The 23,369-nt window shown below is 43.3% G+C and overlaps 1 protein-coding gene across 5 annotated transcripts in view; it reads left to right on the plus strand.

Annotated features, from left to right (window-relative positions):
• The first annotated feature begins 9,677 nt into the window (after positions 1-9,677).
• LOC103721233 (uncharacterized) overlaps positions 9,678-23,369 on the plus strand; it is a 40,390-nt gene continuing 26,698 nt past the window's right edge. For all 5 annotated transcript variants that reach the window (XR_015987037.2, XR_015987038.2, XM_008811354.6 and 2 more), the window contains exons 1-4: positions 9,678-12,644; positions 12,735-12,863; positions 12,964-13,152; positions 13,252-13,304. Coding sequence is in view for 3 of the 5 variants with exons in the window: in XM_008811354.6 (XP_008809576.3) it covers positions 10,017-12,644; positions 12,735-12,863; positions 12,964-13,152; positions 13,252-13,304 (2,999 nt within the window). In the remaining 2 variants the exon portion in view is untranslated. The remainder of the gene's footprint in view (positions 12,645-12,734; positions 12,864-12,963; positions 13,153-13,251; positions 13,305-23,369) is intronic.

Genomic DNA, 23,369 nt, shown 5'->3' on the forward strand with positions numbered 1-23,369 from the left:
ACAAAGATGTAATGAGATTCGGCTACAAGTAGCCTACGTCCTCCACCGCTCCAAATCTCAATTAGGATGAACTGATTACAGAGATAGCACATACCCGAACGATCACAAGCGATCGCTCTACAAGAGATTCACACAGAATTCTCTTTGCACAAGAAGTAGGATCCCAATCCTCTTCTTCTCTAGAACCCTAGCCACACAAAACAAACAAGAGTCTCTCTCAAAATATTGGAATCATCTCCCTAGGGCTCTCATGAGTCCTATATATAGTCTCAAGACCTTCAGATGATCATAGCCGTCGAAACGCTATCAAAAAACACCAAAGAAAACTCGTCCGTCGACTCGGGCACGTCTGGACAAATCCTAGTATAACTAGCACGATCTCGGGTCGACTCGACTGTAGCTCGAGTCGACTCGACGATGCTTCGAGTCGACTCGACCAGCCTTCGAGTCGACTCTTACAGTCCAGACAGAAACATGGTTTTCTCAGTCTTCTGGCTTTTCTCCTTTCGGGTCGACTCGACGGGCCTCGAGTCGACTCGACTGTTCTCGAGTCGACTCGACTGTAGCTCGAGTCGACTCTGACAGTCCACCAGACAGAACTCTGCAGAATTGATTCTCCTTCAATTCTCTTCATCACCAATGGTCTCCACATACCCCAACACTCGGCTTAGCTCGATCCTCCTCTAATGAGCACGATCGCTGGAAGGCTTGACCCGACTGACTCCTTTAATTGCCCAGAAAAAAAAAAAGATAAAAAGTATAAAGTTGAAAAGTGGAAGAACTGTCTGTGGAAGAAACTCTCGGGAGACAGAGTACCACTGAGAAAGAGAGAGAGATTAAATTGGATAAGGATTAATCCTGGAGGAGACTATTTATAGACTCTATTTGGAGACTGAAAAGATACGATGGTTTCGAAGATACGTAATGTTTTGGAAACACCGTATCTATTCAGAAACCAATGTTCTCTTTTGAAGAATCACAAATCTTCCGAAAGAGAAGTCTCCCAAAAAGTATTTTAAAATATTTTAAAACAACTAAAATTTAGAAGATAAAAAAAATTAAATCTTTTTTTAAGATAAAACTTCAACAATCCCCCACAAAAGATTTAAATTTTTTTGAAAATCATAATGTAGAATATCTGGACAACTTATATTGTGTAATAGGTGAGGTGTCCTATGGACTTGAACCTTATTTAGTATTGATAGTATTTATCTGAAGGAACCATAGTGTATTAGACCTTGAACTGGGTCCTTTGACTCAAACTTCTATTTATCACACACACACACACACTACATATCAATTGGATCTTTATGCGGTTAGCGCCATTTAAAGGCTTTGCATTTAGTACCTTGATTTTTCATCAAAAGTTTATTAGAGTTAGCCCAAACCCCTAGTCGCGGCCTATAAGACACTTCTCACATAGGTAAGTCCTCCAAGGATATTTGTGACCTAATACCATGCAGATTTTCTATGTTGGACTTATTAAGAGTATAAACTCAACCTTTCTAATATATATTTTTATTACTAATAAGAGCACTCATCATAGGAATGAGAGGAAATATACTCAAAAAAAGTGCTCTGAGACGATCACTCAATCAGCTTCGTTTCTACCATATCGACCTCCTTCATGGGATCTCCAATCACGGAGGTTGGGTATCCACCGTCAGTAACCAAATAGTGGGCTTAAACCCCATCCCCCTCGATGAATCTAGGACTCCACTCCTAGACAAACTCTTAGTTAATTCAAGTGCCAAGTTTTTCTTATACTTGACAAATTTCAAGAAAATGACATTACTATTTTTGAGTTTCCATACAAATTTATGACAAATCTAGATAAGCAGGTTCATCTTTTTGTTAGTATTCTTTTGATTCGTAAGATTTTGAGTTAGATTATAGATTTTGAAATAAATGCAATAAAGAGCAATAATATCAATAAAATTAAATAACCACACTAAGAAATATAACCAGTAATGTAATTTTATAATTTTTGCACATTTTCAAAGCAACAATATATATTTTGAGAACATCTAATAATAAGCACAGTTTTTAAAACAACAGTAATTTTTGCACAGCTTTTAAAAGTGTAGGATTTTTCTGCATAGATTTTAAAGGTACAAAAATTCTACATGGCAATTAAAGATTGTAGAAAATAGATTGCAGATTTTTAAGTTGTAAAAATATCTGTACGGATTTTAAAACTGTAGTAAGTTTTCTACACATATTTTTAATCTAAAAAAAATTTCTGCACGGACTTTAAAATTGAAGAAAAATTCTACAAATATTTTAAATTTACAAAAAAAATTTGTACAGTTTTTAAAGTTGCAAAATATCTATTTGCACAATTTTCAGAGCAATATGACTTTCTAAAAGGGTTGATTTTTGTAAAGAAAAAAAAATTTCTCCCTCTTCTAGATGCCCTTATGAATCTTGGATGCTGGTAGTGCGATTTCAGCAATGCCTTATAGTTGTGGATCTATGAAAAAAAATTGTGTTGGCATTGTCTTGCACTGAAAAACTCATGATTTTTATCTCCAAAATATTTCTTGTAATTGCAGGTTTCTATGATATGCATGTAAGATTGCTAATAGCTGCATATACTCGTATTTTGTTAGGTTCCCTTGAGCCTCTTTTGCTTGTAGTTGCAAAAGCTTTTCATTTAACTGCCCCCCTTCTGAATATATTCCTTATATGCTTTTTATTCCATCCATGGACTACAGCCTTTGTGTTATAGAGCATTAGTGATAGCCTTATCCTTGAAGAATGGTTGCCCTTACACTTCCATGCTTAGGGAACCACCTTATGGGTTCCTTCACATAAATCAAGAAGCCTCAAATCAGAATGGCTTGGGGCCTATTAGTTTAAGATTCAAGATGGATGAAAGGACAGCACAGTGGTCAAAAACAAATCTAGCTCAGAGATATACCTTTGATTTGGAGAATAAATCTAGCTAGTGGTCAGAGGCAAACACCCGATCCAATCTCCCCCACAGCCAGGCTATTCCCCATTGGTTATTGCACCAAGTATAAGTAAGTCCTTTAAGCCCCAAGTTGATGAGCCCAATTGATTGGGTCTAAACTCACGTATATTATGATCTACCCTAAGCAATCTTCCCCCTTTTTTTATGCTCTAGATGCAATATATAATTAAATTGCCCACAAAAAAGTATCAATCACCCTACTGACATTACTGTGGTAACTGATTGCTAAATGATCTTTTAGGATAGACCATCGGTACTAGCATAAATTACCCTCATAATCCAAGTGGGAACTGTGTTTGGTGTAACTCTTCAAATATTATCTATCTGTCAGAGTGAGTAAAGCTAAATTTCCTCATGTTCTTTTTCGACACAATTATAATTCTCTCCCCTCTCCATCCACACCCCCCCCCCCCCCCCCCCCAAAAAAAAAAAACCAATCCTTCTGCTGGCACCATGTAGACTTGCCATACAAGATCTAACATTCGGGGTATGCAAGGTAATGCTCATTCTAATAATCTTGTTTCTAAAAAACAATAGACTTCAGAAAATATATATGCAAGGTAATGCTCATTCTGATAGTCTTGTTTCTAAAAAATAATAGACATCAAGAAACATATATGCATAACATATTTTTGAGGTAATTTACAAAGGAGCATTTTGCACCTCCTTTATAATTACAAGATATCATTTTTCATATTTCATAGAGGAGGTCAGTTTAAATGGACTGGAATCTCCCTATGTACCTCTACCCCTTTCTGATCAGAGTTAGAAGGTTTTATGGTTAACTATATTTTTGGTTTGTATCGTTCCTCCTAATGACTTAGTTGGCCCTCCTCCCTATCAGTCCCATTCTTTATTCATCCCCAATGAAAACTATAATTGGCCAAAATCCACCCTTATTCATTCTCAATGAAACCTATAATTGGACAAAATATAATAAATGTGATTTAAGAACTTTACCCTTGTCATCAACTTGCTCAGTTGCGATATTTGTGGGAATGCCTAGATCAGGCCTTTCGTTTGAAGGTGGTGGGTTGGTCGCTCTCCTACAGTTGGCGCCCTCAATCGAAGTTGTATTGGCTGAGTTGACTTCAGTTATGGAAATTGATTGAGGCACTTGGTGGTCGTCATGGTGAGCTACCACCAGGACCTTTGATTATGGAGGGGACTTAAAGCCTCTATTATGTCTAACACCTTGATGTTTTTTTTTGGCATCACTTTTTGCAGGCTCTTCAACCTCCAAATGTGTAAACTTGGAATCTCTTGTGTGCTCCATATTCCCTTCCTTGGCTAGAGCATCTTGGAGAAACTCTGTTTGCTAGCTTGCATGGTAGAGCCTATCTTATTGACTTTGCCATTAAGGACTCCATGACTGATGAAGTTTTACAGTTTACTGCAATTGGTGCCACAACCACAAGATCCCTAGCAACTCAGACCCATGGACAATGTACTAGCTTTGATCCCGATGTTTCTCTCTATTAGTTGGCTTCATAGGCTTTCTTCATATGGCCCAGCTTTTCTTACAAATAGAAGAGGTTCAGCAGTTCTTTGTAAATAAATTCCTAGTAGGCCGTTCTTCCTTTGATTCGAATATTTGTGCTAGCTATTTGGGACAAGTGAGGTCGATTTGCACCCATATTCAAGTAAAACTAGCTCTTACATGCCTCTGCCCATTCACCTAGAAGCAGGGATGCTCTTGTTACAGAGGCGATTTGGATGATCTTTTCTTTAGGCATGTATAGCCATACCGTAGCATACCAAATATCATCCCTCCCTGGTTAGAAGTTGGGTCTCTAGAGATCTAGGGCTAATAGCCGGGTGGCCAAGAAATAGGGACCTCTAACCATTACCTTGTCTCACACCTCTTTGGTTGGGAGGTTAAAGAGGAAAATTCCCTCTAAGAGCGGCATGACTTGGAGGTCGCCCTCCAAGCCCCACCTAGCCCTCATCTCACGCTAGACAAAGTCTAACTATAAGCCATAGCCGGAAAATTTACCTATTAAAGCCAACTTCCACTTTGAGCGAGCTCGATTGATCTCCTTGTTTGAGAAGGCTACCACTCAAGTGAATCTCTTTTGGGGGACTATTACTTCTTCTAAGGTTGACCGTAGTATCTTCCACCAAAATTAATGTGGTCCTTGGATCACTTGCAACTAAGAGAGGCTAAACCCCATGCCCCTAGGGCCAGCATGGTCCGAAGATCTTTAAGGAGGTGGCGAAGCAGCCTCCCTTTTTTCTACTACCACCCGAGTGAATCTCTTTTCGAGGACTACTACTTCTAAGGTTGATCGCAGCATCTTTCACCAAAATTGATGTAGTCCTTGGATCACTTGCAACTAGGAGAGGCTCAACTCCATGCCCCTAGGGCCAACATGGTCAGGAGATCTTTAAGGAGGTGGCGAAGCAGCCTCCCTTTTTTTTATTCATTCATTCCCATAGATTATTTGTCAAATCAAGGTCCATGGCAGACCTGGATGCCCCGAATTTGCTCTCCGGAGGGGCGACAATGAAATTCTTACTCCTTTTCCTTTTTTGAACATTTCTCTCTACTGATAGGACTATTGATAGATATTAATATAAAGAAGAGCTAGGTAATAAGAGATATATTAAAATATTATTGTTGGTTTTCTCATACGATAAAGAAACTATAGATAGGTCTCCTTAAAATGATGAATATGTGACTAGATTTTTTTTAGTGTTGTTAGCTTAAAAAGATTAGAGTATCATTTTCTATCTTGGCCTTCCATCTTATAGTTTATGGTGAATTTGGTATATTCCTATTTTGAATTTTAGTATATTCCTCTTTAGATTTTATCTTCTATCCTTTTTAGATGAAAATGCCTTTAGATATTTTTTAGATCTACCAACATCTCTTCATCAAAATTCAACAAAAACAATAACTTAGCCAACTAAATTGACATTTATATTTTAATTTTTTTTATCCTTATTGTTATTTAGTTGAGAACCTTTCTTTCCAAAACTAATATTATTTCCTTTTACATCTTTCTCTCCTAGCTAGTCATTTTATAGAGTATTATTTCTTTATTCAAAATAATATCAACTTTCATAATTTATATAGAGTGTAATTAGAAATTTATATTTATATTTGTTAATATTCATACGTATGTTGAACATGTTTTTTGCTTGTTTATTAAAATAAAATATAGTGATAATAAGGATAGGATATTGACATTGTTTTTTTTGTTTGCATGTTTTCTTTCTTACGTGTTAGATCAAATGGTGAAAAAATTAAAAATTAATAAGGCAAGGCTTTAGGACATGCAGCATTGTTATCTTTTTTATGACTTTATTCTAGAAATAGCAACGGATAGGATACTTGCAAAATTTGCCCTTGTTGTATCTGAACCTCATTAAAATCCTACTATGTAAACCCATCCCAAATTTTATAAAAATTTGCTTAAAAATTTTAGCCGATCCCATCGAGAAATGGTAAATCCATTAGCTATCCAAACCTACCCAATTAATCTTTGTTTGGTTGGGATTATTCGGGTTGGGGCAGGTACCTAACATGGAATTACAAAAAATACATAAAAGGTGGGGAACAGAAGGAAGAAAATATTTTTTCAACTAATTACAAGCAACAACTTCATCAAAATCTTTTTAAAGTCATCTACTTTCAAGCTTTTATCCATTAAGAAAAGAGATCCAAACACACTCCTCCTCCATTTTCCTTCCTTGAACTCAATGGATCCTAACCCACAAACTTTTAGTGCTCAAACCGCTCATCTGGCTCAAATAAAAACTCTCAAAAGTCCAACTTTTCTCTATTTTTTCCTCCAATCAAGAGGTTAAGAAATGGATAGTGATCCAATGATCAGAGCTATTTGCCAAATAATCAAAAGAAAGCAAGATAGAAAAAGGAGAACAAGAAGAAAAGACATGAAAAGAAAAAGAGAATCATCAATTTATGTGCAAAAAGGATCTAAACTTTCAACTTTTTTCCTCTATTTTTTCAGTCCTCAACCCTCTTAATCAGACGGTGGCAGCTGGAGTGGTCCATGTTGATTGTGAAGGATGGTTATGGTTTTGGAATGTACACACACACACACATATATATATATAAAGTTTAAATTTAAATTAGTATAAATAATTTGACAAACAATTAAATACAAATAGGTTTTGTACTTAGTGGTAAAGGTAAAGGTAAAGGTTAGATGTTCTAAAGTTTTGGAGTCAAGTCCCCTCACTCATCTATCATATATGTATTTTTATAAAATTTTATAAATCAACATATATTATATATAATTAGTTTTAGGTAACAGGTACCCAAGGGTTCAATCTCAAACTCATTCCAAACCCTGACAAATTTTAGTTTTAAATCCCGACCTTTCTAAATTCTATAGGGTTTTGCTAAATGAGTCTAAGTAGGGTTCAAGATAAGTACAATACCCAAAACAACCCACCTAGCTGCCATCCCTAGTTAGAATTTCATCTTGTGGGTTTAGATTGAGCTTTCCTTCTTTTACTTTATTCTTCCCTTCCAATTTTATTTTGTATAGACTAAAAATTCCTAATGAAATGTATTATCTTTATTTAAATAATTTGGGCATCATGCATTGTTATTGTATTGCCCAGGTATCCTTAGATATATAAATTTATATTGGTTGAGAAAGATACAAGGTAATATTTGACTATGTCATATGAGTGGGTGCTCAATTCCAACAAAAACTGGTATCTTAATTGAGATGAAAACTTTTGCCTTTTCTGTAATTAAAGTTTACTTATGTCATGCATTAAGTAGCTAATAATAGCTACAACATTCAAATTAACCATTAGGTATCTTTATTTGAAAAAAATTCATGCTCATGTGATTAACATACCGTGCACAATGAGTGATCCATGTAGGTTCAATTAGTGGCTAATCATGCATCACTAAATTGGCACTAAACCTGCTCAACGGGCATGCCGGGCTTAGCGCAAGGTACTATATCATTTAGTCAAGCCTGGGCTCAGCCCAGTCTGGCGTTAAAGTCTACTTTCCAAATTCAAGCTCGCTACTTATCGAGCTTCAGACTTCTAGCTAGGCCCTCGAGCATCTAGTTGGGCCGTTGGACTTCCTCTCTCTCTCTTTTTAGCTCATTGGCTTGGCCTCAAGCTCTTGGGGTCTCCATTGCATAAGATCTCTGGCTTTGAGGAAACCTATTTGCAACAATCACATGCCTGCAAGTAACTGTTACAAATCTAGTTTCAAACCATTCAAAAGGGCATAACTATTCTATCTGAGATCATTTATAATCTATTAAAGCAATTGTGAATTCCTTGACAACTATTCAGATGTAATGTTAGAGCAGTTTTGGGGAGAGAACCCATGCCTGCCGTGGGACCAAAACTGAAGGCTCTTGACCTTCGCAAAGAGCATGATAGCCTGGTAGATATCATGATTGTTATCAACGGCATGGTAGTCATGGCCAAAGAGGATGCTGCTTGAGCGGAGCAGAGCATAGGCCATGTTGAAGTCATCCCAATCGAAGTGGAAGTTATGGTCGACGTCGACCTCGCTGAGATTCACATCAACGCCTCAATCACAAAGGGCGGTGAGAATAAAGATAGTGGAGAAGTGGACGGGGATGACTCAATTAGCCTTGTTGGCAGTGATAATGGCGAGCGAGCATGACCTGAGGGAGGGGGAGAGTATTAACATGGAGGAGAGGAGAGAGAATATTACGAGTGAAGCAGCGATAGAAGCTTGGCCAACTATGGAAATCGTTCAGGCATAGAATGAGGGAGGGAAGGGAAAGGTTGCTAGAGAGTGGGAGGAGGAGGAGGTGGTGGTGGAGAGGAAGCTAAGGGTGTAGCCAAGGAGAAGATGAGGGGGAAGGAGATGGCTCTCAACCCTTGACTTAAGAACGAAGACCCGATGAGAGGAGGAGCTAGCTTTCGTGATATGGTGGTTCGCTAGATTTAGTGTAGGATTGAGGCAAGAGGAGGTAAGATGGTGAGGAGCTCGGTGCTTAATCTAGCCGTTGCCTCCTCCTTTCCTCAATCAAAAATAGGCTTAAGCTGTGGAGCATGGGCTATGGGCTTATATTATATATAGGGTCGATGTAAATCCGAGCTCGGCTTATTTAATGGGTGCGCTTAAATTTTAGGCTTGCCCGATTGTCAAATTTAAAAATCAGATCTAGGCCCATTCGAAATGGTCCAGATGCAAGTGGATTGGTTGGGCTACCCGACTTTTGAATCGGACACAAATGATAGCATGCCTCTACGAGCATGCTTGAGCATTGAGCACTCTTATTTTGAATGAGAAAGGATTATGATTACCATTCTCAGTCTATCAATCAAACTTAGTTACATTAATCTTATGGGGAGAATTTTTATCTTTTATTTCTGTCGAGGAGCCTGATTTGTTAAGAATACAATAATAAAAAAATATAATACTCGACAAATTAGTATTAGAACAGGAAAGAAATAAAAAGAACAGGTAAAGTAGATGCAATGAACCATGATAGATGCAAATTAACCAAGAACGTCAATGCAACTTAAAGGTCCAATGAATTGTGATGCAAATCAACCAATGAAATCAACGAATGGAATAGATCTACATTCTCCAGTAAGGCATCAACGGCTGCAACGACATGGGCCGGTGTTACCCATTTCCAAGGGGCCGCATGGCCCGCATCTCGTATTCGGCATTTCGGCTACCAGGTATAGCACATGTCACATTCGGCTGCCTATTATTGTAATTATATATACATATCGATGAATCACCAAGGGACTCTCTCGGCTCTGGCGTCCTACCCCGAACACCGCCGCGGCTAGTCTCCTCATCTTCCCTTCCTCTCCGCTGATCTTTTGCCACCACATACACACTTTCTCCAACTCATTTTTCTCCTCCTATTCTAATCGAAGCAACTACTATTGTACAGAGATTCACACATCCATCTCATTTCCCTCTCCTTCGCCTTATATATGCTGTTATTAGGTTCGAGATTGGGTTAGGTGGGGTTTTGGGAACAAGGAAAAGGAGTAGCAGAAGGGCAGTCCTCTGCTCCCTTCCTCCCCCCTCTCCTAATCCATGGGCCACCGGAAGCGTAACCCTCACCAGCGACCCGCCCGCCCCACATCCGACGCCACCGCCGTCGTCGTCGTCGCCGCCGCCGCCACCGACGATGCCTCCCCCTCCCCGGCTGCCGACGCCCCTCCCCAATCCGATTACAAGGAAGCGCCTTCTTCTGCTGCGACTGCAGCGGCGGCGGCGGACGATGTTCCCGCCGCCGTGAAGGCGGAGTGCGAGCGGGCGCTGACCGCCTTCCGGCGAGGGAACCACAAGAAGGCCCTCCGGTTGATGCGGGACGCCTGCGTCCAGCACGAGTCCTCCCCGCTCCTCCACCGCGTCCATGGCACCGTCCAGGTGAAGGTCGCCGCTCTCCTCGACGATTCCAACGCGAAGCTGCGGCATCTCCGCGCCGCCATCGACTCCGCCCGCCGCGCCGTCTCCCTCTCCCCCTCCTCCATCGAGTTCGCCCACTTCTACGCCAACCTCCTTTACGAGGCTGCCACCGACGGCCGCGGCTACGAGGAGGTCGTCCAGGAGTGCGAGCGCGCCCTCAACATCCTGGATCCCATCGACCCCGCCCGCGAGAGCCTCCAGGACGAGGCCGCCCACAAGCTTTCCTCTCCCGAGTCCCGGATCGAGCAGGTCCGCCAGGAGCTCCGCGCCCTCATCCAGAAGTCCAACATCGCCTCCATCTCTACCTGGATGAAGAACCTCGGCGGTGCCGCCGGCGAGGAGAAGTTCCGTCTCATCCCCATGCGCCGCCTCTCCGACGATCCCATGGAGGTCCGCGTCGTCCCCGCCGCCCGCCGCCCCAACGAGATCAAAAAGGCCACCAAAACCCCCGAGGAGCGCCGCAAGGAGATCGAGGTCCGCGTCGCTGCCGCCCGCCTGCTCCAACAGCATTCCCCGCGGCCCGGGGGCGAGGATGACGCCCGCGCCGGCGACTCCCCAGTGTCCTCATCTTCGGGAGGCCACCGGCTGGCCGAGCGCCGCAAGGCAAACTCCCGGAAGCCTGCCTCCTCGACCGATCGGATGGATCAGATCCGGGCCTACTGGAACTCGATGAGCATCGAGAAGCGGCTGGGATTTCTTGCGGTCAGCATCCCGGCGCTCAGGGCACACCACACCTCATCATCGGCCAAGGACAGCTTCGCCTCCGACATCCTCTCGGAGGCGCTGTCCTTTTCAGAGGCCAACGGGACGTGGAGGTTCTGGCTCTGTTGCCGTTGTGACGAGAAGTTCACGGATTGCGATTCCCACATGCAGCATGCGGTCCGGGAGCACATGGGCATCCTCTCGCCGAAGCTGCAGTCGGTGCTGCCTCAAGAAGTTGATGGAGAGTGGATAGAGATGCTTGTCAATGGGACCTGGAAGCCTATTGATACCTCCGTTGCTCTGAAATTTCTTGAAGAGGAGCAGCTGAAGTGCTGCACGCTTGTCAAGGATGTAGACCCGGATGCTGGCAGCAAGGATAAGCACTGTACATCAGAGTACTGGAGTGCTAGAGAAAAATCAGATTCTTCTCCTTCATCCCAGCATGGAGGGTTGAAGGACCAGGATGCTTGCAATGGGTTTACCATGGAAGGAAGGAATGGCGATGCATCCAACTTTGATGATGTCTCCCAAAGATGGCCTTTGTCTGATGATACGGAAAGGAGCAAGCTTCTGGAAAGAATTCAAGGCATGTTTCAGTTGCTTGTCAAGCATAAGAGCCTCTCGGTGAGCCATGTGAACAAGGTGATACAGTTCGCCATGGAAGAGATTCAAGGCTTCCAGTCCGGTTCGCTGCTGCTGAACCACTCTCTCGACCAGTCACCTATTTGTATTTGCTTCTTGGGTGCTTTACAGCTCCGAAAAATCCTTAAGTTTTTGCAGGAGTTGTCACAGTCCTGTGGGTTAGGGAGATACTCTGAGAAGGATAGCAATGCTGGTGATGCAGATACTGCTGGACAGGGGAGTGAAGTTCTTGATGCAATCACTCTGAGTTGTGACTCATCCAATCTCCTTCTGGATGGCCGTTCGTTCAGCAGAAAGATTGGTTCTGGAAATGCTGATAATTATGGCTCTGATGAGGGTACAGAAAGCGCGCCTGATACTAATGCTCTGTTTTCCTGGTTATATGCTGGTCCTTCAAGTGGGGGACAACTGTCAGCTTGGACTCGTATGCGAGAGGAGAAGTCACATCAGGGTATGGAAATCCTTCGGATGCTTGAGAAGGAGTTCTACCTCTTGCAAAGCATGTGTGAGAGGAAATGTGAACATCTAAGCTATGAGGAGGCTCTGCAGACTGTGGAAAATCTTTGCTTTGAAGAGCTCAAGAGAAGGGAACATGGTGGGAAGCTTGTGTCTCAAAGTTATGAGGCTGTTCTGAGGAAGCGACAAGAAGAGCTTGTTGAAAGGCAGAATGATGAGATGTTCATCAGCAGTAGATTTGAGTTGGATGCCATCTCTAACGTTCTTAAGGAGGCACAAGCTCTGAATGTCTCTCAATTTGGGTATGATGATACTTTGTCTTGTATGACATCCCGTCTCTGTGATCTGGACTCTGGTGAAGATGATGATTGGAGAATGCATGACTACTTGCATCAAACAGACACTTGCATAGGCGGAGCTATTCAAAGACAGAAGGAGCAATTATCTGTCGAGGTGGGTGGAATTATCATCTTTTTATCAAAAGGTTTTTACAAGCTCTATGTGCTTGATATCAGAGACTCATCCATTACGTTCTGGTTGCAGCTTAACAAGATTGATGCAAAGATCATGCGAAGTGTCACTGGCATGCAGCAGTTGGAGCTCAAGCTCGGGCCTGCCTCTACCTTTGATTATCGGACGGTTGTTCTGCCTCTTGTAAAGTCTTTTTTGCGGGTCAGTATGCATGCTGTTCCAATTAAATATTTCAAATGCCTAGACATCATGTAACTGATTTTGTACTTACACCTTTTGCTGCATTCTCTTTGTTGGGCAGCTGCACTTGGAGGATCTGGTAGACAAAGATGCTGCAGAGAAGTCTGATGCTGCAAGAGAAGCTTTTCTGGCAGAACTTGCACTGGATGCTAAGAAGAATGTTAATAAAGGAGGTGATTCGAAACAAACAAACGAGAAGTCAAAGGACAAGAAGAAAAACAAAGATTATAAAAAGGCTAAGGATATAAAGGTTGTAACAATCTTGACTCTGATTCGGTTAGTTTTACTGAGGTTATGGTATCTGATGTCTTGTAATGCTCTAGTGCTGATGTTGGTTGATGCTTTCCAGGCTGTGAGCTCTAATGATCAGCTTCCATTTTATCAGGAAACTGCAGAGCGATCGTAAGTCTTTCCTATCTATCACTTGTAAATATGTGGCACTAGTTTGTAATGTTAACTACACCACCCCTCACCATCACGACCAATCTTTGCAACCTTGAGCATCTTATCCATTTTTATCTTTCTTGTTATGTGGATGGTTGCATGCCACTATATGATAGATACTGGTCATGTTGAGTTATTTCTAACTTGCATCTGCATCTAGACAAAATGTGTTATTGATTGATTATTTGCTGCATGGTCTTTTAAGAAGCCCTGCTTCGAACATGAATTTCTGTTGACATGGCTTAAAACCATAGGTCATCATGTGCATCTTGAATATGAAAGAGTAGAGATCCAACATGTGTTTGTGGCTTCATGGTTATGATTTGGTCTTGAATCACAAATAATATTGTTGGACGACTATGCTTGTAATTGGAAAAACTATTATTGAAAAGAATAGCCATAAGGGGGTGCCTCTCTCAAATAATTGAGGGGAGGGGGCGCCGAACCGCCCCATACTGGTGCAAACCGGGTAGTTCACACCTGTAGCGCTCCGAACCATCTAGTTCGGAGCAGTTTGGGTGATTTTCCGAACCGAAGGGCATAATTGTTTTGGTGGTTATGCTTTGGTTCGGTTCGGTACACCCCAAACTGGGTAGTTTAGGGCAGTATCGCTTTCCTTGTTTGGTGATGTTGAGACTAATGGACAACGGGATAATTAATTTTAAGTATATAAGCTTTTAGAGAGCATAATTTTTTCCTTGCTGAGATCAGTCTTTATTCCTTATTGGATATAGTTCACTAACTAGTTCTAGTTTTAGATGAATAAGATGAATGTTGAGTCCTTTATTAGTCAAGATGTCTTGTAGACTCTGCTTAGAGGCAAGGGAAATTGGAATGAAGAAGTAGACCATTTTATTGAAGCAAGAAAATGATTTTTGTGCTCCACAAATGAGATCAGGTATTTTACATGTTCGATCACATCAAGTTCTTGGGGAGCATTTGCTGAATTTCTTGAAATTGATTGGTTAAATGATTTTGGACATGCAAAGCTTTGTTGAAGCGCTTATGCCACCAACCCCGTGTATGAGATGAGTTGGCCTACTCAGCTCAGTAAATTTAATAACATAAGTCTTTCAAAAAGAAAAGGTTATGCGTTGTTTGCATGACTTTCCTATTGTTCTTCAATCTGCAGCCTGTAGAGCATTAGTTGGAATGGGGAATAATAGGAGAATTGCATAGCTATTTAAGTTCTCAATTCTAGAATTCTATGTTATTCTATCTCTTCTTATTTTGCTAGATCATTAAATGGTAAAGCCCCATTTTGTTCAAGGTTATTAAGATGAAAAGGCGCCCTTAAGGCGATAGGACCTCTATGTCGCCTAAGGTGCTAGGCACCAAAAAAGGTGCTCGCCTCAAGAAAGGAAGGCGCTAGTTTAAAAGAAAATCAGTAAATGTATAGAAATAATTACTGTATGTATCTGAAAATAACACAAGCATTATAGGATTAGTCATTCAAGTTTCCACATCAAAAATCATAATTGTGTTGTACATTAGGTATTGTGTTTCACATCTTTCAAAACATCATATCAAAATATTACTTTTCAGTTTTCATATTATATTTTTAAACAAAAGTCCATAAAATAAACCACTGGGCACCCTTTAGTAGCTTCAAAGTTCAAATGTGATAACAAAATACCACTTCCCAAAACATATTTGATATTTCCAAGTAAAATATAATGCAAAAGGCAAATCATTGAACAACAAAGTGTCTGTTCCTGTGTGTAGCGCTTTGGGTAGCAAGGCTTTGAAGTTCATGTGGTTGCTGGGTACTTTTGTCAAGCAGTTGGTGGGTAACCACAATGGCTGACCGAAGTGCAAGGCCGATGAAGGGGTCTTCCGGTAGTGAGGACCGGCTGAACCATGGGCAAGATGAGGACAACCAGACGTGGTCCGGTGTGGTGCAGGGCATTCCTCAGCAACCTACGTGGACGAACCACCGAATCTCCGAGGAGGAGATTGAAAACCTCCAGCGGTACTTCGTGGAGGTTCTGGATCTATCGGAGGAGCGAGTGGAGATGACAAGGTAGGCGTGGGAAACGAGGGTGGTCGTCGCTTGGAGCCTCGGGCGAAGGGTTCCTGTTGAATGGTTTGCTCGGGATCTCAAGATTGGGGGAAGTTGGAAATCATGGTGGAGGACCACAATGTCTTCCGGTTTTTGATGCGAGGATGACCAAAATGCGGCTTTGATCGGCGGGCCGTGGGTAGTGGCCAGGCAACTGCTGGGGACGAAACCATGGGCATCGGATTTCATCCCCAACGTGGATAAGGCGAAGAGGTCGGAGGTTTGGGTTCGGCTACCCTACCTTCCGTTGGAATACTGGGAGGAGTCGATTATAGAGATAGCGGCGGTGGTGGGCCGGCCTATAGTTCTCAACGGCTTCATCGAACATCTCCAAAATCTAGGCTATGCTCAAGCCAAGATTAAGATCAATGCCCTAGAATCGCTCAAACTAGGGATCTTAAACTGGGGGCGAGGTAGCTTCTGGCAAAACTTCATCTACGAGAATATTCCGGCCTTCTACTACTAATGTGGCAAAATCGACACAAAGATGAGGACTGCCTTTTTTCGCTACTGGTGTCGACATTGAGGAAGGAAAGGCGCAATAGGGTTTTCCCTGCCCCGATGTGGTGGAAACGGACCGGGAGGTGGTAGCTTGGATGGAGGAGGGGTCGGGAATCGAGAGTAGGTTGGTGTTTGGCCTGTGGCTGGTTACGACCAAAATCTAGCAGTCAAGGGTTGCCAGGAGCGGGGTGTAGGTGAGAAAAATGGATGAGTCCACCTTAGGGCCGAGCTCGTCCCAGTCTGGACCGAGTTCCTTTAGGAACAGACTGAGTTCGCTGGGTTTGCCACGTAATTCCAATAGATGGCAGATGTCGCCCAAGGTAACTCATTGACGCTCACCAGAGAAGATAATCCTCGCCCCTGAATCGGCGCAAATCAAGGTGAGAGCAAATCAACTCAGCTCTGATCCCGAGTTGGATGTTAAGGCGGGTAGGACCATGGGATGGCCCCAAAGGAGCGGCAATGTGGGTCAGGCTAGTGGGCCGGGCATCACGGACGCAGAGATGACTGAGGCGAGCTCTAGTGTGGGCCAGAAGCCCACCCTCGGAGCGGACTAAAGTGGGCTATGAGGAGACCGATCAAGCTTAGCATAGGGCTATGATACGCCTCCCCCCAAAAGCCCACGCCTTCTTCCCCAAAAGGTGAGCTCGATCGACACCACCGCACTCCACCGACTTTGGCAGTGGCTTCTTTGCCTGGGACGCTGGTCGCCACTTAGGCTAGAGGTAAAGCAGACCAAGCAGCGATGGCTGGGAGGATTAGGGACTCGGAGTGTAGGGGGCGGTGAATGGGGAGCGATGCGATAGAGTTGGGGCCTAGGGTGTTGACGATGACTGGTGAGGCGGCGGAGACAGAGCTGGTTGGACCGGAGATGACGGTCCAGGAGGAGGTGGTCGACGGCCATGTCCAAGCTGTCTGGTAGCTCAAGGCAGCCTTGGCGGTTGGGCTTTAAAACCCGTGCAACGGTGATGAGGTTCAAGGTGGTGCAGCGGGTGGTGCGAGCATGGGCGGGGCCGGCGAGGGGATCGAGGGCGGCGATTAGCTGGAGGATTCTTCTTCACCAACATAAGCTCTTGTTTTGGAACTGTAGAGGGGTCGAGAAGCCTTTCTTCTGAGCCACGTTTAGGAGGTTAGTGCAGTTGAATGAGCTGGATGTGTGTCCTTTTGGAGACAAGATTGTCATGTCGGAGCGTTCAGCGAGCTAGATGGCGATTTCCTCCATTATGGGGCTTCTATGCAATTGAGCCTTAGGGCTTGTCCGGAGATGTAGTGGTGGCGTGGAAATTGGGTTTTGCCAATTTCTACAATTTTCATAGGTGTAATCAGCAAGCTATTATGGTAATTTTCGAAGGCAATGGCAGTCCTTGGTTTTATTTACAGTCTGTGCTAGCACAGATTATAGGGGGCGTGGAGGGTTATGGTGTGAGGTATCTTGTATGGTGCAATAGGGTACCTCCATTGTGGTTGGCAGGCGACTTTAACTGTATTGATGGGTCGCAAGAGAAACAAAGGGGCAGGGTATTCTCGGGCAAGGCCGAGGTCAGGAAATTTCAAGACTTCATCACTGCCAATGGTCTAGTGGACCTTGGGTTCGTCGAGCCGAGGTTCACTTGTTGCAACAACTGCCAGGGTTGAGCGAGGGTTTGGAAGAGGATTGACAGGACTTTTGCTGTGGTAGGATGAATCCAGCACTTTCCGGATTACCATGTATGTCACCTACCCTGTATTGGGTCAGACCACAGCCCTATCCTCGTATGCACGCAGTCCCCCATTTCTTATTGTTGCCTCTTCCGCTTTGAGAAGATCTGGCTTTCGTACACGAGGTCTTGGGACATAGTCAGGGAGGTGTGGTGTATGGCAGTGCGGTGTGACGTGATGTATCGGGTGACTCGCAAGCTCCAGTTACTCAGGCGTCGACTCCGGAGGTGGAACCGAGAGAAGGTGGGTGATATTTTTAGGAGATTTGAAGAGTCTGAAGACTCGATTGCCTCTCTCTAGTCCAAGGAGGAGCAGGATCGGGGTATGTGTTTGGAGGATCTGTCAGAGCCGAGATCAAAGCTGTCTATGCATCACTCTTTCTTATGCCAGCAGAAGACCTTCTAGCAGCAAAAGTCCAGAGTACAATAGATTTTGGAGGGCGATTGAAATACTTTATTTTTCCACCGATCGACAATAATTAGGAGGCAAAGAAATACTATCTAAAGCCTTAGGGACAGTGGTGGAGTGATGACGGAGGATGCAGGGGCCATTAGTTTGGAGCTTTTGCAGTTTTTCAGTTAGAGTTGGTCGACCTAGCCTGAGAGCAGAAATTCTATTTTCAGCCTTATACCTAAGGCGAGAGCGGCTTTCTGGTCGATGGCGGAGGACAAAACGCCCTTATTATGCCTCGATTTTGGAGGGCGGCCTTCTTTAGGAGGTACTAGGCTATTATCCAACACGAGGTGGTAGCTTCTATTAGTCAGTTTTTTGGCACGACATCGATGCCGAGGGAATGGAAGGAGACGTTCGTTACCTTGATTCCTAAGCGGCAAGATGCTACTGAGTTAAGTCACAACAGGCCTATCAGTTTTTGCTCTACTCTATACAAGGCTATCGCGAAGATCATGGTGTTTAGACTTAGAAGGATTCTTCCTAGTCTCATTGGCCTCGAGTGGGGAGCCTTTGTTGGTGGTCACAACATCTCCGACAATATTCTTATTGCTCAAAAGTTCATGCATGATTTGCAGAGAGCCTTGTGTTGATGGAGTCTCATGGCTGTCAAGCTGGATATGGAGAGAGATTACGATTGGATGAGCTGGTGCTTTCTCTCTTATTTCTTGGAGAGTTTTGGGTTTCATGAGGACTAGATCCGTTGGATTATGGAATGCGTTTAGACCCCGTCCTTCGCCATCCTGGTGAATGGCATGCCCACTCTCTTCTACTCCACTATTGGTCTTCATCAAGGTTGCCCCCTCTCCCCCTACTTATTCATTATTTGCGTTGATGCCTTATCCCGAGTCCTTTGGGCCGCTTCTTTGACATAGGTCATTGAGGCCTATAGGCCTGCCTCGATAGTCGAACCAATCTCCCATCTTTTTTTTGCGGATTATTGTATTCTCGTTATTCGAGCTATGAGACAGAGTGCCATAATGATTAAGAGTATCTTGGAGGACTATTGTGTTGCATCAGTCCAGCGAGTCAACTTAGCCAAGTCAGTAAGAGAGATTTTGGGGGATGGAGAACAGGTTGGCTGCAATAGATATTTGGGGGTATGCATCATGGGGAGACGACTGCAGAGGGCAGAATGTGGTGAGATTGAGCAGAGCATCAGTCAGAGGCTGGAGGGGTGGCAAGTAATCGTCCTTTCTATGATGGGTAGAGTGATGGTGAGATCTGTCCTCAGCTAAGTCCCGGTCTACCTTTTGTCCAATACGATTCTGCCTAAGATGCCGTTGTTGAGATTGGAGCGGATGTTCAGAAATTTTCTTTAGGGAATGCAGGATGGGAAGGGAGGTGTTCACTTGGTGGCCTGAGAGGTGCTTTGTCAGCCTCGCAGCAGTGGGGACTTGGGCATTTGCATTCTACTGATGAGGAGGGTGGCTGGCTAGACTTGTGGCCCAGTATCTGCTTGAGCCCGAGGGCCTGTGGAGTGCTTTGATGAGAGCCAAGTATGGCAATCAGACCATAATATTTGATTTTCGGACTGATCGACACTGCTCCCTCATCTGGCGTGACATGTGTTTCCGTGCTCCGAGGGTGCTACCTTGGATTAGATTGGTGGTCGGCAACGACTAGTCAATTGATGTGCAGAACGATACTTGGATTTTTGACCTACCTCTGCAGTTATGGCCCATCATATTTGATGTAGATAGCTCAGTTCTTAGGGTGTGTGACCTTCTTAGCCCAGGGGAGAGGAGATGGGATGTAGCGATGGTTCAACGGCAATTTGGGGAGCAGTTGGCAGAGAGGATCCTAGCCGTGCCGATTCCAAGGGGGGGTGGATTGGATAGGACTTGGGGCTCGACCTGCAGATCCAAGGTGAGGATCTTAGATCTCGAGAAGCTGTATAGAGCTATGGTGCCACGTTCGATCGATAGGAGTTGGCTATGGAGGCTTCACATTCACCCATGAGTCGCCTTGTTCCTATGAAAGTTGTGTGGGGCTATCTTCTGACCAGGGGTGTGCTCTGCTGAGGCTTTCCCCTACTTGTGACGGATGCCCAAAGGTGGAGGAATTAGTGGAGCATGTTCTATTTGGCTCCTCGAGGACAGTCTTAGTGTGGCGCTTAACAGGTGCTGTCTACTGTTTCCTATAGTCTCTGACCTCGGTGGCGACGTTCCTAGATTACCTAAAGAGCTCCGTGGAGAGATCAGTCATTGAGGCCAGTGGTGTTAGATGCGCCTATGTTGCTTATCATATCTGTGGATAGAAACACTGAAGTTTTTGAGGATAGATGGCAAGAGTCCGAGGATTGTTGCTGATAGGGCGCTTATCCATGCAGTAGGGTAGACTCAGGCTCAGACTGTTCAAGGAATCGGGATTGTGAGAGACACATGGGGCTCCCATTCAGCTCTGATAGTGCCTTGGCCGATATTTATCGTCTGAGAGCTCCCTCCCCGAGTTTTCTTAAGGTAAACTTTGACGACAATGTGTCCGATAACGGAAGGAGAGGTGGGGCTAGGTTTGTTATCAGAGGCCTTGATTCCAATTAATCGCGACAAGGGATTTGTGATAGTTCTGCTGAAGCGGAGATGAGGGAAGATTGGGAGGGCATCTCTTATTTTTTTCTCGTCCTAGGGGCTGATCGAATTCATCTTGAAGGGGATTCGGCCACTGTTATTGGGTGGATCCAGAGTCACACTAGGGCAGGTGTTGAGCATTCTCTTCTGTACGATATCCGTGGTCTGTTGTGGGACTGTGTGGATTCCCGTCTCAGTCATGTTTACTGGAGGCGAATAGGGCGGCTGATTAGGCGGCTTCGTACGTTGCCTAGCACTCCGGTGGCTTTTTATGGGATAGTTATGAGTCTTCCCCTTCCCCTCTTCGCCTTCTTCTCTTTTCTGATTTTGTTGGTTGTACTCATGCTAAAATGGTATGAAGTTATCCGTGTTATCAAAAAAAAAAAAAAAGAGTAGCCTTTTATTTCTAAGGAGTCAAATAGACCAAAATAACCCATAAAGTAAACCTAATAAAGCTCTAAAAGAATGGGCAGGAAAGGAGTAGGAAGAATATTTCTGGATATTAGAGAGGCGCTAGCCCACGCACCTCTTTGTCCCAAGCGTTTTCCTTGGCATTGCCTCAGTAAACTCGCCCTGCTTGGGGACTTTTGAGGTGCTAAGGGGCTTCCTCGCCTCGTCTTAGTGCCTAGGCAAGCATTCAGAGCTTGTTACTGAATTGTGTCAATCCTTTACCTGGGCCTTATTGATGTGCAAGAATTTTTCATTGCATATATTGAGAAATTAATGGTGAGTTAACCATCATAACTTATAATTGTTTCTTGACGTGTTCGTGTGCCTCTCAGAAATATGTTATAGGCTAAATCCACTCTTTCTACTGTATCCTGTTATTTTGATCTGTCTTCCTGAATCTTTTATCCTCAATTAATATGCTTCAACTCATTGTCTTTCACCTAATTCCTTGGTTTTGTCAACGTTTTGGAAATGATCATGACTTCATTTCCAGAAAGTGACATGTTGCTGGTCCTTTAACACAAATTTGCCTGTGTCGGCTTCTTTACTTCACTCAATTTGCTAGTTAAGCTTTGTTAACATGTATAAAGGCACTCTGTAGAGTTTCTACATGGTGAGCGACTTAGCATCTATACTTGACATTATAGTCATTTTTTAATATGTTTATATTACCCATTGTTGGTCTTTGCTGAAGTTCATGTGTTGGCTGCTGGAACCAACAGAATCCTCTTAAAAGCAAGCGCTTAATTAGGCATAATTTCTTTACTAGCAACCATATTTTCATGCCACCTTTTCCACTAACAAGTATAAAGTTCACTCTCTAATGTGCAATCTTCTATCGAAACATTTTTTGGTGCTTGACTTTCATGCATTGTCAGATTTTAGTGCCCCAAAAAACAATCTTCAAAGATAAAACAAAGGAGGGTGGCCTCGAAGCTCATGGGTAAAAAGTGAGCAGTGTCTGCTCACGTGTCAAAAGGCAGGTTTACTCGCTCGCGTCCCTTGATTCTATAACTCTCTTTCTAGGGGGTAAAGTTGACTGCATGAGAACCTAGTACTCTGATGATTTTTAAACTGTACATGAACTCTTTGATTATTGTGATTGATTATTGTATCACAAGACCCTTGAGGGGTGTGCTGTGTACATGGTCCACACAAGTGATAACATTTATACACATGCCTACCTTATTCAACATGCATTGCTGTATGTGTGAGGGCCGCGACTAGGTGCTATCCACATTCATGAGGGCCATTACAAGTCCAGAGATTGCTATTTATGGAGCCCATTGCATGTCCAGGCCTTAATGTTTCCCAGTAAACTCTGTACCAACTTAAAATGGGTCAAGCTGAGTTGATTTTAAGCTCATATAGTTTTTGCATGCTTGTATTGAGTAACAATACGTGTCATGCAATATTCCTAAGAGTCGTGCATCAAGAAAATGAAAAAATGTACCTACAAATTGTTATTTGTCTTGTTGTAGCAAAGAAAGAAAAGTCTAGATGGACGCTTTTGACCTCCAAATCCTGGTTTGATGAGACACTTTTTATGCCAAGCCCTCTATAACATAGTGTTTTCTCTTTTTTCCCTTTTTCTGAGAGAGGCATGAACCTATACCATTATTTTAGATCATCTCTGAGTGAATATGCTCACTTTGCTTGGATCTTGGACCATGTCTCTAAATTGAGATTCACATGACTCATATCAATTGCCTTCTAGAGCATCTGCTTGCTTAATTTATTAAGCTCTCTTCTTCCAACACTTGCATACATAAGCAAGTTGGTAAACTTAAAAAGTTTCATTCTTCATCCTGCTGTACTAATCCTAGAGGGACACAGGAAGCCTAACACAGCAGCACAGCCATTATTGATGGGCTTCATTTTTGAAGATTGAACACTGAACCAAGTGGATTGGATTATCTCCATCAAAATTGGGAGTATTCAAGAATTTTTCTACCAAACTTTATGATGTTCTGTTAGTCTTTCAAGGAACTAAAACTCCTCATCCTTGGTGAAACGAAGAGTTTTGGTAGGGACGCAAGGTGTATATGCAGCAGCTGGAGCTCATTTACTTTAATAGCATCCTCTTCCAACTCATGTTCTGATAATTCAACTTTCTTCATAATAGCTCACAATTTGTCGATAGTGGCTATTTAATAAAATTATTAATCACTTTAATGGTATGTGATAACTTTTCTGCTCATATCTTATCTCGATTCAATCAAATTGTAACTTTCAGTTCTTTTGGGAGTTTCTATCCAAAATTATTAATCACATATTGTACAAGCTGATTTA

The sequence above is a fragment of the Phoenix dactylifera genome, chromosome 5 (assembly GCF_051530095.1).
Source record: "Phoenix dactylifera cultivar Ajwa chromosome 5, Ajwa_hap1_PhDact_Kaust_v1.1, whole genome shotgun sequence".
NCBI classification, from domain to species: Eukaryota; Viridiplantae; Streptophyta; class Magnoliopsida; order Arecales; family Arecaceae; genus Phoenix; species Phoenix dactylifera.